This window comes from Triturus cristatus, chromosome 2_1 (genome assembly GCF_964204655.1).
Source record: "Triturus cristatus chromosome 2_1, aTriCri1.1, whole genome shotgun sequence".
Classification (NCBI taxonomy): Eukaryota; Metazoa; Chordata; class Amphibia; order Caudata; family Salamandridae; genus Triturus; species Triturus cristatus.
The window spans coordinates 446,681,410-446,698,201 of NC_140581.1; the positions used below are offsets into that span (position 1 = coordinate 446,681,410).

The following is a 16,792-nucleotide window of genomic DNA, read 5'->3' on the forward strand; positions in this document are numbered from 1 at the left end:
CGGGAGTCCCGGCAAAGAGCCGTCCATGCCATACTCCTCAGCACACCCGTGTGTTCCACCGCCGTAGAATAGTCCCTGCCGCACTGCGTGATCCACCTAACTTGCTCACTCTGCTGTGGCCCCGTAGGACCTCCAACCAGGACGACGGGAGTGCACCACACCACTCCTGGTGGACAGTGGGCAACCCAGCTCCGGCACATTGTGTTCTCTGGCCCCCCTGACGCTGGGATGCAGTCAAATGAAGGGATGAGGGGGGAGCCACCTGCCTGCTGATGTGCACCCTGTCGCGGGGTGTAGCAGCCTGTGCGCGCCCCCTTCAGCAGCTCCGGCGCCCAAGCCCACGATAGACTCACTGGGCCGGCTGCTTGTCTCCTCCCCCCCCCCCTTCCTTCAGGCGGTCTCTCAGCAGCACCTGGGGATCGGCCTTAGTCCGTCCGCGTAATCACTCCCTCACCCCTCGCACCTGCAAATGGCGATTGTCAATCTTCCTGCGGGATGGGCAATTCAATGTGTGGCCCCCCCGGCGGCAGGAATCGTATAAGCGGCCCGTGTAGGGGATGATGCAGGCTCTTACCGGTAGGCTTGTCCTGTTCACTGTCCCGAAGATAGGCAGGGGTGCCTATGCTGCGGCAGATGCTGAGCCCCGTGCACCCCCACCGACCGCACCAGACAGGGCACCAAGACGGACCGCAATGAACTTCCTGCAGTCCACACCCCTTCTGCTCCTGTCGGGTCCCACCCGCCAGGAGCGATGACTAGGCCGCAGTCTGTCCGTCAGGCCGCCATCTCACTCTAGGATCTCTAAAATGGCGGTCGTCGCTGCTTTCGCGATGACGGCTGCCGACTTCAACCTCCTCTTTCGTATCCCCTTAGCGGGCCCCCGGCAACGCTCCCTTCGCAGACCAGTTCTTGGGCGATGCTCACACTGACCTGGCTGCTACACACCGTCTGGCCCCGCACGACTGGGCCCCGCGAGAGACCCGCTGCTCCCAGGGACCCAGGACCGGGGCTCCGCCTGCTCCACCTGCCGTTGGCCTTCTCCACAGTCCGTTCGACCCGCTCATCGCCTCGCTGGTCCTCTGGCGCCTCCGGGCCTCTCCATGAGCCGCTCTAGGCCCGGCCAGGGCACAGACAGCTCTTCTGTCCGGGCCCCAGGCTCGGCGGTTCAGTGATCGGCAGCCCTCCTATCTCCTCACTCTCAGCGGGAGGGCCGCCTCGCGTGAGACACTGCCGGGCACACAAAAATCGAAGGGCTCCAGGACCGCTGCGGTACACACATTAACCACTGTGCAGGCGGAAGCCGGCAGGATCCCCTCCCGTAGATGGCGGTCCGAGCTCCCTGACCTCTCCTCGGCACCTCACTTGTCCACCGGTAGTGTCTCTGCAGCCCCACCGCCCGCAGACTGCATCTAAGGGGTCAACAGCTTGGCAGGCGACCGCTGCTCCTGGCAGGCTGTGCAGGCCGTCTCACCGCCTCTCAGGCCTCACGATGTTAACCGTCAGCTCCAGGCCTCTCCTCGCGCCTCCTCCGGCGCGCTGCACCTTAACTCACGAGGTAATCCCTTCTGATCGCCACGGACCAACAGCTCGTCTGCTCCGGGATTGAGCCGGCCCCGTTGCTTGGGTCAGCAGACGCTAAAACGACCCGAAGGCCGGTGCTGCAACAGGCCATCGGCGGGAGCTTCAGAGCAACACGTCTGCTCACACCGCCATCTTGACCACACCCGCTAATGCATTGTTTTAATGGCAAGTATTCTGCCAGCATTGATTCACACCCTGTGCCCATCTCCATCAGACCCTATGCAGCCAGATGCTTCCGAGCCTAGGGATGCCCCATGTCCCTCCTGCACTGCACATGCTAGGATGAGTGTGAACTGATGAGAGGTCAGTGCTCTGGCAAACCGGGTCAGGTCATTCTATGGTCCTTTTTCTGCTTCCAGGACCTTTCTCCAAATCCAAAGTGTCACTACAGTAAATAAAGGCTTGGATGTGCTGCCACCTTTTGGCCGTTAACAGCAACATGCCGAAACCCTATGCATTGTGTTACTTTAGCATGGGAAATTGTCTGACAGCGTTCACAGCTGCTGAAGCCATTCTCTAACAGGACAGTGTAAAAACACCTTTCTTCTCAAGCCTACCAACAAAACCACTGAGGTTAAATGACAGCGCTCCGCTGGCTCTTGCCTGTCACGGAGGCCGGGAAATTGCAGCCTGTCTCCGGGATGGTGTATTTTTTGTTTAGAGTGGCTGAGTCTGTCCCTAGTCTAGCTGTTGTACTGGTGGCACCAGTGACCCATTAAATCAGACTTTGAAGTGCATGTTATGTCCAGATAAACGTTTTTAGTGCACACAGAAGCTTTTGGGGAAATGACCCACCCTTAAACTTTCTGTAGATACTCCTAACCAAGAGCAAGCAGTGGCATCACATGGGCGCTTAAGATATTTTAATTGTGAGGGTCCCTTGTTCCCTGTTGCAATCACTGATGCTCCAAGTCCACCAATATTTTCACCCCTCATTTCTGCTGAGAAGCACAGTCATTCTTATACGATGTAAACAAACTAGCGCGGACTTTACAACTTCAATAAAACTATTCCAATTATTACATAAAGCGGGAACTTTCAGGCCCAAAATCGCTGTCTTTAATATTCTGGTAAAACACACAAGATGATGGACGGAATGTTGCACATTGGCAAAACATTCACCCCCAGTCACAGATCTGGGTTTAATCCATGTTATTTTGCTCACCATGCCACCACAGTTCAGACATGGTCATATGCAAATCAGTCTTGACCCTGTGCCTCATGGGACAGTCCAGCCCGAACTGAATCTCTGAAGCTCTGAATCTAGTTGCAAGGCAAGAAATCCCATGGTCAGAACAACTGTGAGCCCAAAGGATAGTGCCAGACCAGAAATCCACTATCATGATAAGAGAGAGGCCCAAACAATGTCCAAACTAAGGCTGGTATTAACAAGCATTGGCATAGCCAATAGGTCTCGCCTTTGGGACCTTGTAAGTAAAAAAAAAACGGAAGTCTAAGACATCACGTATACATTTACTGCGCATTTAGGATGCAGTAAATGTAAACGTGAAGTCTTACACTTTTTTTTTTTTTGTACTTACAAGGTCCCAAAGGCGAGACCTATTGGCTATGCCAATGCTTGTTTGTTCTTGCTCCTACAACATACCTGCTGCTCTCTCACACAGACCGCCTGGCAGCAGCGAAGAGAGTCGTGCAGGAACACATGGTGGGGGTGCTGTGCATTGAAAGACTGAGCTCTTGTAACTTATTTTTTTTATTTGCTGCTTTTCTTTTATTACCATGCGCCTGCTTCACGGGCCGCCATGTGCATAACTCTTATGTGCACGGGTGCCGTGCTTTGTTTCAACACAGCGCCTGCTTTAATCTTTCCAACACAGGCACCATGCTTTATATTTCAGCACGGTGACCGGTTTTCTGTTGGCAAAGCCAATAGCTTTAATTCTCGCAAATTCAAGACCTATTGCATTGCAAATGCTTTTTCTTTTTTTCTTTTTGTAGCTGCAGCAGCATTGGCAACGCCAATAGGTCCACAAGGTGAGACCTTTTGGCTTTGGAACTGCTTGTTTTCTTTTTATGAACAACTTCTTTTGTTTTGCTGACAAGCCCCATATTAAGTTGAAGTGTCACGCTGATTGTCAGCATAAAGCTTTGACTACAGAAAGTAAAACAAGAGCAGTTCCCAATGTTTTGGTTTATGGTAATTCACTTGCTATTCTTAATTACCATCCGTTTGCTTTCAGCTAGACATAATTTTGAGACAGTAAATAAGGCAACAAAAAGTAATGTGCAGACACAAGTGAAAATGATTGGCCAAGGAGAAGTTAAACACTATTAGTGAATAGGAGATAGCAAGCTTTTATTTAAATTGATTGCTGTCCAATTACGAGTTGATTAATCATTTTGGCATACAGTGTACAGGTGTATGTGGGTGTGCCCATAGGGTAGCTGGTCATAAAGTGTTGAAATAACTGTTGGAAACTATGCTCCTTTACTTACACTTTGCACGTTTTTCAGCCTCTTTTCCTCTACCTGGCCTTACAATCTGTCCACTCACCTCTTCAAGTCCCGGAAGAGTACATGAAGCCGTACAGTTTTATCAAAGATGAAAAGAGACGGCATTATGCTGGCATGGTTGCCCTCCTGGATGAAGCTGTGGGAAATGTCACTGCAGCTTTAAAGAAGAATACACTCTGGGATAATACAGTGCTCGTCTTCTCCACAGGTGAGTCTCGTTGAATGTTAGCTTCTTGACATAATGGTGAAAAGGGCCTTTATTTAAGAACTATCAAGTATGTATCCTTTCATTCAACAGATCTCTAGGCAGGAAGTTGCAGGTGGATACCTCATACAAATTCCTTTAGTTTAATCCCCTAGACTTCATTACAAAAAAATAGATGTTCTTCCATTGCAGTGAATGGACAGAGAAGCATTCATTTATTGCACTGGAGGCACGTGGTTACCCTTTATTCATCTAGCCTTCACCATCCAGCAATGATAGTGGGTGCATTGCATGAAGGAAATGTGGGGTTGCACTGACCGGAAGTGATGCTACATGTGGCACTTAAGTTGCCTGAGCAATGGGCCTCCTCGTCGTTGGCTCCTTACAAGAACCGTGGCAGCCACTGCTCACTACTTTTAATCAAATGTGTTCCCAAGTGAAATTACGCTCGTGCTCAGCAGCCATTTTACCCTCCACACAAGTGTACCCCACTGGGGCGGAACCTGTGGCGTGTCACTCTTCCCACGTTCAAAACGTATGTATAGCTCCGGCATGGGGGATCCGCGGAGCTAGAGAGAAGATCTGATTGGCTACCACCATATTAACAAAGATAAAATGGCAACCGTTTTAGGACTCTAGTACTGAGTCGCCTGTTCTGAAAATAAGTATACAAAAACATATTGGGATAGCATGCCCCCCCCCCCCCCCCCCGGCCTAGAGGGACTCAGCTGGAGCCCACAACCCTATTTTCTTCTTTTATTTTACTGCAAATTCGCAGAGGATCCTGAGACCCTCTGTTTCTCTCCTCCATGCAGCTTTGCTGCCTGTCATTTATGCATTTTGTCGAAAGTATGGCAATGCTTCTGCTCTGAACAAAGTTCCCCTGTCCCCTGTCTAACTCGCCCCCACCCACGTCACTTCTTATCTACAAGTTGTAAACACGTCCTTGGGCACTTCCCCGCACTTAAATTAAAATGTTGGTGTGACAACTCTTAACAGGAAGCACACCACCGCTTCTACGGTAACAGCAGGCAGACCCAGCACCCCTCGCCCACTCCCCAAAAAAGGCTCTGCAGTAAACTTTATTGCCCTCATTTGCTCCTCATCCACATCCTTCTAATGTTCCCCTATCTCTCTCCCACTCACTCCAGAGCACTTTACATGTGCACCAGTTGCATTACAGATGGACACATTCATTTTGTTAGGAACGGGAGATTAAGTAACTTGCCCAGAAACACAGGGTGTTTAGCATCCCTGCCTAGATTTGAACCTGGTTCCCCATTAAAAAAATACAAATGTCTGCTCTTCATACGATTTTATTGTTTAGGCACTGCGAAATTTCCTAGCAATATCATCCTGAGAAACACTTCTCAGCTGAGGCTTTGCTTGTCTCAGGCTGTCCATGTAGGCCCCTGCAGGGGGCTTAATTGAAGCCGGTGTCTGCCGGAACGCACATTCACTTTACAAAATGCTTGTGTGCAGGCTGACAACCGCAGAGATCAGAGAGGTTCTCAACACATTCTTTTCTTTCCCAAATTTTGATCTGTTTATGTGATGAGTTCCTGCTGGCAATTTGTGTGATCTTTGGCACGCATAGTGCTTAGAAGAGATACCTTAGTAAATTAACATATGCACATGCTTTACGTTGTCACGCAGTATTCCATTTTTCAAAAAAACACATTTTCAAAGTTCAGGAATGGACCAGAGCGCTTTACATGTGCACCAGTTGCATTACAGATGGACACATACATTTTGTTAGGCACGGGAAAATAAGTAACTTGCCCAAAAACACAGGATGTTAAGCATCCGTGCCTAGATTTGAACCCGGTTACCTATGAAAAAAATACAAATGTCTGCTGCGCTTCATACGATTTTATTGTTTAGGCACTGCAAAATTTCCTAGCAATATCATCCTGGGAAACACTTCTCAGCTGAAGCTTTCCTTGTCACAGGCTGTCCCTGCAGGGGGCTTAATTGAAGCCGGTGTCTGCCGGAACGCACATTCACTTTACAAAATGCTTGTGTGCAGGCTGACAACCGCAGAGATCAGAAAGGTTCTTAACACGTTCTTTTTCTTCCCAGTTTTAATCTGTTCATGTGACGAGTCCCTGCTGGCACTTTGTGTGATCTTTGGCATGCATAGTGCTTAGAAGAGAATACCTTAGTAAATGAACATATGCACATGATTTACGTTGTCACGCAGTATTCCATTTTTCGAATAAACACATTTTCAAAGTCAAGGAATGAACCAGAGCACTTTACATTGTGGAAATGGGCCTTTTTAGGGGCCCACTGGTGCAGGGGTTCACTCTCATCTGTCCATGGGTCCTTAAACCAACAAAGAAGAGATAGGCAATGAAGCTGGAATTCAAAGAACAAGTGTATTCACTCATGAGTGAGACCACGTCTATATAATACCCTCAAGTGTTCCAGGAGGTAGTGGCTTGAATACACAGACCATGGTACTTGTATACAGAGTTTTCTGCACTTGTAAGCATGTAATTACAAATAGAAGGTGCAGGCCTACACAAGAAAAACTACCGACAAACATGGACAAATGGGAAATCACTTAGTCAGCAAAGTGGGAGGGGAAACAGGACTGCTTACATCAGTAAGACATGATGGGCAGTTACATTTTCAAACGGGTGCATTCTAGCAGCTACAGGCCTCTCTGAGCTCATACATTGCTTGAGCTTAGAATAGAAGGAGTTAACTAAAGCTGATGACTCCAGCAGAATAGAAAGGCAAGCGACAGTGAAGGCGGAAGAATCACATGGCTAACAAAATGGAAGCCACAACCAAGATGGCTTCAGCTCATGCTAACAGCAATTATTTTCGATTTCCACAACATGTGCACCAGTTGCATGACAGGTCAACACATTCATTTTGTTAGGCACGGGAGATTAAGTAACTTGCCCAGAAACACAGGATGTTAAGCATCCCTGCCTAGATTTGAACCCGGTTCCCCATGAAAAAAATACAAATTTGTGCTGCGCTTCAAACGATTTTATTGTTTAGGCACTGTGAAATTTCCTTGCAATATCATCCTGAGAAACACGTCTCTGCTAAGGCTTTGCTTCTCACATGCTGTCCGTGTAGGCCCATGCAGGGGGCTTAATTGAAGCCGGTGTCTGCCGGAAAGCACATTCACTTTACAAAATGCTTGTGTGCAAGCTGACAACCGCAGAGATCAGAAAGGTTCTCAATACGACCCCTTCAGATGCACCCTATGTGTTATCTTCCTTCCCAGTTTTAATCTGAGCGAGCTGCTTCTCGCTCTCTCCTCCGTGGACTGAATGTGTTGCCTGTCCTCTGGGAAGCCTGAATACTTAAGGCGCAGAGCACTGTAATTTGCCATATTCACATTCCAGAAAGAGGCTGTTTGGGCTTGCTCAACTAAATGGCGTAATGTAGGCCCCTGCAGGAAGCCTAATTTAAGGTGGTGTATGCCGGTACGCACATTGGCAAGTTCACATAAAACTTGAATTACAGATGGACACATTTATTTTGTTAGGCACGGGGAGATTAAGTAACTTGCCCAGAATCACAGGATGTTAAGCATCCCTGCCTAGATTGGAACCTGGTTCCCCATGAAAAAAATACAAATGTCTGCTGCGCTTCATAGATTTTATTGTTTAGGCACTGAGAAATTTACTAGCAATATCATCCTGAGAAACACTTCTCAGCTGAGGCTTTGCTTGACAGGCTTTGCTTGTCACAGGCTGTCCATATAGGTACCTCATTTTTCATTTACAGGACACTTTGGAAATTATTACTTATGGAGTCCTCATATTCAGCAAATATACTTACACCTCCCAAAGGCAAGACCTACTGGCTATGCCAATGCTTGTTTCTTTTGCTTTCACCATGCTGTGAGAGCGCATGTGTTTTCTTGCCCCCTCTCCATGTGTTGCTTCCTCATTCATATCTCACCCCAAGTAATGTCTTTGTTGCCCTCCAGCATGTCTGTTGCTTCCACGCACCTCCCGCACCTCCATCTCCTGCTTGACTTTTTTATTTTGTACGTTTTTTGTAACTTAAACCTGCATCACCTCCTTTGCTTAACCCCAGCCTTGCCCGTCAGCTACCTTTACTCCCCCATCAACCCCTCTTCACCTTCCCGGCCGCTCCACTGATAGTTGATGCAGTTTGCTTCCCTGAAAAGGCACTTTCTTGCACATTTCATTTTTAAATTTACTTCTCAAAGATGGAAAACTGCCATCATGGAATGGTAAATTAAAAAAAAATGGTGGCCACGTTCCCATGTGTTCTCCTGGTCAGAGAATCGGTATCCGAAAAAGCTGATGTCTTTGCGCAGGAAGTCACATTTGTCTCTGTGGAGGGTCAGGCCTCGTTCCTGCAGCCGGGAGAACACCGCTCGGAGGCGTCGGATATGTTCATCCAGGGTAGGGGCATGGACGGGGATGTCATCGCTGACGTTCAAGACGCCCTCCAGCCCCTGCAGGACATTCTGGATAATGTTCTGGAACACCTCCGCGGCGCTCGAGATCCCAAAATTTAGCCGGGTGTAGCGCCAGAGGCCGGCGTGCGTGGAAAAGGTGGTGATTGGGCGGGAATCGGGGTGCAACGGGATCTGGTGGTACCCCGACCTCAGGTCCATCTTGGAGAACCATTTGGAACCTGACAGCTCTCCCACGATGTCGTCGATGGTCGGCGTCAGGTGGCGCTCGCGCCTGATGGCCAGGTTGGGGACGCGCATGTCCACACAGATCCGCACTGCGTCTGGCTGTTTCGGTTTTTTCGCCACCACGATGGGTGACACCCATGGGGTGGGTCCGCTTACCCGTTCAATAATTCCCGCTTGTTCCAGTGTCCGTAGTTCTGCTTCCACTTTGGGTCGTAGGTGGAACGCGATGCGTCGATGCCGGAGGGCTACCGGGGTAACTGTCTTGTCGATGTGGAGGTGTACGGCGGGCCCTCTGAGGCACCCGATCCCGTCGAATAGGGCTGTGTGCTCCTGCACCAGATGGTCAAGGTTGCTTGTTTGGACCGTGAGGGCGAAGTGGATCAGGCCTAGGTCTTGGGCTGTCCGGCACCCCACTAGGAATCCCGTCCCTTCCTGTGACACGTATATTTTGGTTGGCAGCCGAGTGATGTCGTGGGACAGGTCAGTCCTGAAAGCCCCGCACAGGCGTAGGGGGCGATGGGTGCCGTAGGCATACACTTGCACCCTCGTGGGCCGGAGTGGTGGAGCGCTCCTCAGAGTCCGGTACACGCTGACTGACATCAGGTTGATGGAGGCACCGGTGTCGATCAGGGCCGGCACGGCCTGGTCCTGTACTGAGACTGTGCACATGGGTCCGGTTGACGGGGACGCGGCCAGGGTGTTGAGCATCCGCACGACGTGCACCGAGGCGACATCCGCTTCGTCGTCGTCATCCATGTCGCTGTTGGTGGCTGTGCTGGGCAGGGGTGCCAGCTGTCTCACCCTCCTGGGCGGGCCTCCTTGCTTCTTCCTAGATGTGGACAGGCAAACGCTCGCAAAGTGGTTGGCCTTGCCACATGCGCTGCAGATTTTGCCTTGGGCCGGGCACGCCCCTTTATGAGGTGTCGCTCCTCCACACCACACGCAGGCTCGGCTGGGAGACGATTGGACCGGCTTCGGGCTCCTCCGCTGGGGGTGCTTCGTGCGGGTGTCCGCTACCTCTGCCATGATGGCGCACACCGGTTCCGTTTTGATGGTGACTGCCGGCTTCGGTTCCATGTGCGCGGCTCTGGCCTTGGACAGTTCTTTCGAGCGGCCTAGCGTGAGGATGTCGCGCATTGGCATATTGTCCGCCTCCAGTACTCGTTCACGGAGCTTGGACGACGCGCAGCCTTGGATGAACTGTGCGCGGATCTCGTCGTCCGCATCGGGGAGCGTGCACGTGCTGGCTAGTTTTTTTGAGCCTGGCGTAGAAGACGTCCACCGACTCCTCTGGGAGCTGGCAGGCTTGGCGGAGCAGGAAACGTTCATAGTCTGCGCTCGCAAACGGTTCAAAGTACGCTGTGATGGCGTCGCGTAGCGTGGCGTAGGTCATGGGCGGAGCTTCCACCACGTCTTTAGAAATGTCATGTATCGCCTCACCTCCCAGGTGCAACAGCATGGCGCGCCTCCGCACCACTGCGACTTCCGCCGCCACGAAGTAGTTCTCCAGACGTTCCACCCATTTCTTCCAGCGTGCGGCTTGAGACGTTGGGGTGCCGGTGACCTCGAAAGGTTCGAGGGGAGGTACTGTGGCCATGGTCGCAGAAAGCGGCAGCCGGGGGCGTCACCGACTCACTGTAGGGGGCACACCGCACACCCAGGCGTCGTCCGCAGGCAGGCAGGTCAAACGGAGGGCCGGGGGCCCGTCTAGGGGGTGCAGGGCCAGCCAGGGGCTTCCTTCGCCGGAAAACGGGCCTCACGCGAGATGCGTGGGGAACGGCAGGGCCGGGCCACGTGTTGCACGCGAGATGCGTGAGATTCGGCAGGCGGGTCCCAGCGTTCCGTGCGCGCAGGCCCCGTAGCAGAGGCAGGCAGCCGGAGGAGGAGGAACCAGTCGTCGCCGGCCTGGGAGGCAGTCAGGAGCGTCGGCACACAGGTGAGGGCCAGCCGGGGACCTCACAGGGCTGCCAGGGGGGGGGCCAGGGCAGCGCAGGGGCCGGGCCAGAAGCAGGTGGCAGGAACCGCTCCTTGGGCAAGAGCGAGGGTTCGGTGATTACTCGAGGGGGTGGCGAGACCACCTCGTCGCCAGTGTAATGTTGGGCCCGGGGCCTGGAAATAATGACACTCGGTACACACAGGTATGCAAGTGGTGGTCAGTGCAATGCCTGCCACGCCCAGAGCCCTGGGCTTTTTATTAGCACTAGTGCGTGCCGTCCGAGGGGACGTCGGGCGCACCCAACTCCGGCTACGCAAGGGGGGGGTGAGACCCTGACACACGCGCGCGGACCCTCGGGCTATGGTTCGGTCCGTCGCGCAACATTACAGTTGCCTGCGTCCATATCGTCGCTTTTTTTTATTTGCTTTTGCTTTTCAGCTATAGCAATAACTATCTTCTTTTTCTTTTTGCGGATCGTGATCTGCATCCGCAAAATGTAGTAGGGGAGCAAATCGATCTGCACTGCCAAAGCCACATTAGTTTTGTCAATGCTTCTGCTTCATTACTTACCAGCATGGATAACATCATATGTAAACACACCCAGTATCCGGTGCTGTTTTTTTTAATTTTTTTTGCATCGAGTGTTTTTAGGTCTCGCCTGACACAGCGTATGGCCGCTTTGATGTTTGAGCGATCGTGATCCCGATCACTTTAACTTTCGCGGCCACAGGGCCGCTTTGCATAGCCAATAGGTCTCGCTTTTGGGATCTTATAAGTATTTAGTTATGCAACTGTTGCATGGCTAAACACTTATAAGGTCCCAAAGGCGAGACATATTGGCTATGCCAATGCTTGTTTTACTTGTTATAACGTCGTGGGTCTAAATTGCTCCCTAAATAGCCTCAGTTGGCCGCCTGGCCCCCGCCGCTACGGGTGCTTACGCCTTGTGATCACGTTGCAATGTTAATTAGTGGGTTAATATCCGACGTTTGTGGTGGCTGCGCCCTTCTGCTTTTTTTTCCATTCCCTGTGTTAATTCCCGGACTGCTCTTATTGACATTTCCCCATGGTATTTGTTTCTGCTTTAAAAGTGTGTGTTACTACTGGTAGGAGAGCATCTCTCCGGATTTGGGAGGAGACAGACGAGGTTATCATCCATTCGTATGCTGGTGGTTGCAGTGTCATCCAGTTGCCACAAGAGGTCAGAAAAGCCATGAGCTATGTTCAGTATCTACCACCGTTTGTATATGAAATGTGCGACTAATTATACAAAAAAAACACTAGGATAGGTTCAGCGCATTTATGAGAAGGCCCACAGACATTACGATATTTAGTCCTAGCAGGTCACGTGTTACTGACCGCCCTTTATAGTAGCTATAGAGGTTTGCTTATTTTTATATATGTAACACTCGGTGTCCGTAGAGAGGCTGAACATGTTGGAAACATTATTCATCATTTACGTGGTTTTTGTTTTTTAAGTGGGGGTCTCCAAATATTTATTTGGGCTTTTTCTAAAGCGCCACAAGCCACCGCTGGGTAGCCCCTGAGTGAGTGAGTAGCCGAATTCTGTGACTACGTGTCTGGTGTGTATGCCAGCATTAGGAAGCCAAACGTGAACTAGGCTTATGTATCTTTCTGTTCATCCGGTTTGATGCACTGGCGTTCGGGGGTGGCTGCTCCCCCTCCGCCACCCCCTTGGTTTCCAGCACACATGCTTAATACCGTGTCAAAGCAGTGATTGTCTGAAGCACACCAAAAAGCAGTTATTTGTTGCAAAACATATCAGAATCAGTTTAATGTTCATGATATTTTAAAAGGCCTGTAGGCCAGTTCCAATAGTAACATTCAGACAGCCTTCCTTTTATGAAATGAACTATGTGCACAAAAATGAACCTTATTTTGCTGATCAATGTGCATTTTAGAAAATCGATTCTAGGAATGAAAAGACTTTTACCACTTTTGTTGTTTAAACTGCAGCGGCAGTGATGTTCTGTGACCTGCCTTTCACTTTGGATGCTGACTCTGTCAGCTGACGATATAATGTCACAACTCACCTGAAATATGTTATTAAAGATAAGCAGCTTTGTCATTTTCTTATCTCAGGTGACTAGAGACATCACAACTGGAGTGTAATAAGCAAATTGAAGTTAGGCTTCCATTTCTCATATATCAATGTGTAGACACACACACACACACACGTACACTCACACACACTTTTTCTGTGGCCCAGCGGGTGCGCCCCCGCAGAAACCACGCCGACAGGCGCCAATGGTTAGATGACAGCGATGAACACAACCTTATGGGAGTTTTCGCTTCTATCTCCTGGCAACTGGAAGGGGAACTGAGGATTGGCTGCCAGTGTGTCTTGTGTGAGTGAGTGATTGGCCAGGTGGGTAGAGGGGACCGGGAGTGTGTTAAAGCTGCCTGAGCTAAAATGTTCACTGAATTGTCGGAGTAGTGTAAGATGAGCTCTGGCATGAGGGGATGATGGGGAGGCTTCTGCCTGGTGCTCCAAAGGATATCCCTCCCAGAGATGGCTTGTGAGGCCCGTGACAGGACATGAGACCGGTTTCCAAGCATTGGGTTGGTGGATATGGAGCATAGCCTGACTCACTGGCGAGTGATTCCTTGGGAGTTTCATTTATCCTCTTTGTTTAATGCTCATGGGCTGGCTGGTGACACAGGGACAGTCAATTGAAGGTGGCACAGACACACACTTCACCAGTAGTGCCTCTGTGAGGGCTTAAGTTCTTTAATTGTATCTGCTCCCAGTGGGGAGACAGCGTATCTGCTCCCAGTGGGGAGACAGCGTATCTGCTCCCAGTGGGGAGACAGCGTATCTGCTCCCAGTGGGGAGACAGCGTATCTGCTCCCAGTGGGGAGACAGCATATCTACTCCCTGTGGGGAGACAGTGTATCTGCTCCCAGTGGGGAGACAGCATATCTACTCCCTGTGGGGAGACAGTGTATCTGCTCCCAGTGGGGAGACAGTGTATCTGCTCCCAGTGGGGAGACAGCGTATCTGCTCCCAGTGGGGAGACAGCGTATCTGCTCCCAGTGGGGAGACAGCGTATCTGCTCCCAGTGGGGAGACAGCGTATCTGCTCCCAGTGGGGAGACAGCGTATCTGCTCCCAGTGGGGAGACAGCATATCTACTCCCTGTGGGGAGACAGTGTATCTGCTCCCAGTGGGGAGACAGCGTATCTACTCCCTGTGGGGAGACAGTGTATCTGCTCCCAGTTTGAGTTTGAGTTTGAGTTTAAAAATTCTTATATAGCGCTCTTACACCAGCGGTTTCATGGCGCTGTAACTGGCAGATCTCCTCAATAGGCAAGGAAGGGAGGTCGGGTAACAGAGGATTAGATGAAAATTTTGCTGAAGAAGTAGGCTTTAAGTTTCTTTCGAAACTGGGAATATGGGGTTAGGGATCTGAGATCAAGGGGTAATGAGTTCCAAAGGGTTGGGGCAAGGGTCGCAAATTTTGAGCCCCCCCACTTTTTCCGGCGAAACCGGGGAACTATCAGGAGGGATTGGGAAGAAGATCGGAGCTCCCTAGTTGGCAAGTAGGGGATAATCTCCGAAGAAATGAATGCAGGGGCCGTACCCAATCGAGCCAGTGGGGAGACAGTGTATCTGCTCCCAGTGGGGAGACAGCATATCTACTCCCTGTGGGGAGACAGTGTATCTGCTCCCAGTGGGGAGACAGCGTATCTACTCCCTGTGGGGAGACAGTGTATCTGCTCCCAGTGGGGAGACAGTGTATCTGCTCCCAGTGGGGAGACAGCGTATCTGCTCCCAGTGGGGAGACAGCGTATCTGCTCCCAGTGGGGAGACAGCGTATCTGCTCCCAGTGGGGAGACAGCGTATCTACTCCCTGTGGGGAGACAGCGTATCTGCTCCCTGTGGGGAGACAGCGTATCTGCTCCCAGTGGGGAGACAGCGTATCTGCTCCCAGTGGGGAGACAGCGTATCTGCTCCCAGTGGGGAGACAGCGTATCTACTCCCTGTGGGGAGACAGCGTATCTGCTCCCAGTGGGGAGACAGTGTATCTGCTCCCAGTGGGGAGACAGCGTATCTACTCCCTGTGGGGAGACAGCGTATCTGCTCCCAGTGGGGAGACAGTGTATCTACTCCCAGTGGGGAGACAGTGTATCTGCTCCCAGTGGGGAGACAGTGTATCTACTCGCTGTGGGGAGACAGTGGATCTGCTCCCTGTGGGGAGACAGTGTATCTACTCCCAGTGGGGAGACAGTGTATCTAGTGACAAACACATCCTGATAGGAGATTTAATCAGCTGGAATTTCTGCACTGGTGACAGTTATGCAGGATTTGTACTGAACCAGTGTGGGCCAATAGTCAATCACCGATAAAGCCTGTGGGAGGAGTAGATACTGCGTCCATCTGCTTTTCTTTTGCTGGGTGAATTTGGACCACAGCCATGGCTATCTGCTAGATCCGAGCCTCTTTGTCTGAGGGAGGTGTCCTCGTTTTTCTCACTTCCCCTTTACTTCTCATTGGTTGCCTTTCTTCTCAATCTCAAGTGCTTGCTTCTTATTTGGTGTCTACATTGCCCCCAGGCCTACATTTCCTTTCCCATGAAACTGCTCTTAGTTTTCCTTGTTGAAAAGTGAGTCCAGAACTAGGCCTGCCACAGAGACTAGGATATGGGTAGTCTTTGCAGCCGGACTAGAAGACTGCCCGAATCCGATGGTTGATACCCTGCTTCTACTGACTACTACGACTTGTTTGTTTCTGAAGTACTGAGGCTGAGGATCGCAGTTTGTTTCCCAGAGGGAATGGGTACGGGACCTCTTACATTATCTCGAACGCCTAGGGGAGGCTCTCGGGTCCCCTGAATGTACTCGCAGAAAATAAACCTTGTGTGTCTGTGGTCTTGTTGTAAGAGGGGACTTGGTGTTATCCAGGCCTTGGGCTGGTACAATACTAGAAGCAGATACTTTGTTAGTACTATTCAGGCTAAGAGTATCGTATATGGAAAGCTCTACCCTGCACATCCACACTTTAGGCAATGGACCCACTCCTGCTCTCCCAACGTGTACAGAATAACTCCTGGCCCCACCCTAAGGGCACAGGGGACTTTGCATTGTTACGTTGCACTAAAATCTCATAAAGAGTCCAGGACTAAGGGCTACACAAAATGGGGCCCTGCTTTTGTCAAACGTGCCGAGGTGTCAGAGGGCTGAAATGAGGAGCCAATGCAGAAGCCATTGTGTGCCTGGGACCCCATCATTTTTATGGTGTCATGCATTTTTACAAAGTTGTAACTGTTAATGTCCAATGTTGTGTATTTTTTTTTAATTCTATTGAAATAGCAGCTTAAAGCAAACATGGACGGGTCCATTCTTGCTTACAGATACTTGCATCGAAAGCCCTCACAGCAAAGAGAGCGCAACCATCTACAATTCCCATTGTGAAATAACCTATGAAATTCACCCATCACATACCTTGAAATGAGTGTAACAAACTAGATTCCACCCTGCCAGTCAGAGGATCCAAGGAGGGTTTGAAGGAGAGAAGAGAAAGTGTTCAGAAAAAACAGTTCAACCGCCTTCATTAAGAGTCTTTCAGGAAAACAACCATCTTGTTCTGCACTTCGTCTTACTTTCAGCCAGAGCAATTGCCAATCATGGGAGAAAGTCGGGAACAAAGTTTCAGACACCCCTCAGGGATTCGTAAGTCAGCTGGCTGCTTCTCGAGTAACTCCAGAAAGGTCCAGACTGCACCAACTTTCACAAACCTGCCCCTTTTCATCACGGGTGCCAGAAGGCGCCCCGCACCGAGCCTTATAAATTCCTTCCTTATGCTCTGTTGGTCACATCTCTTATTCTGTGTTTTTCTGCTATAATCTGGAGCGAGTTTCCTCAGTTTTACCCGCCTTTGTGGGACTTTTACGGGGCCCTGATTGGGGAATATGATCTTATTTCGC

At 50.6% G+C, this 16,792-nt stretch overlaps 1 protein-coding gene across 1 annotated transcript in view; it reads left to right on the forward strand.

Moving 5' to 3' along the window:
- The window catches only part of ARSB (arylsulfatase B), a 281,980-nt gene that overhangs the window by 150,328 nt on the left and 114,860 nt on the right, over positions 1 to 16,792 (forward strand). Inside the window, exon 4 of the mRNA XM_085632256.1 lies at positions 4,057 to 4,264. Coding sequence (XP_085488382.1) covers positions 4,057 to 4,264 — 208 coding nt within the window. The remainder of the gene's footprint in view (positions 1 to 4,056; positions 4,265 to 16,792) is intronic.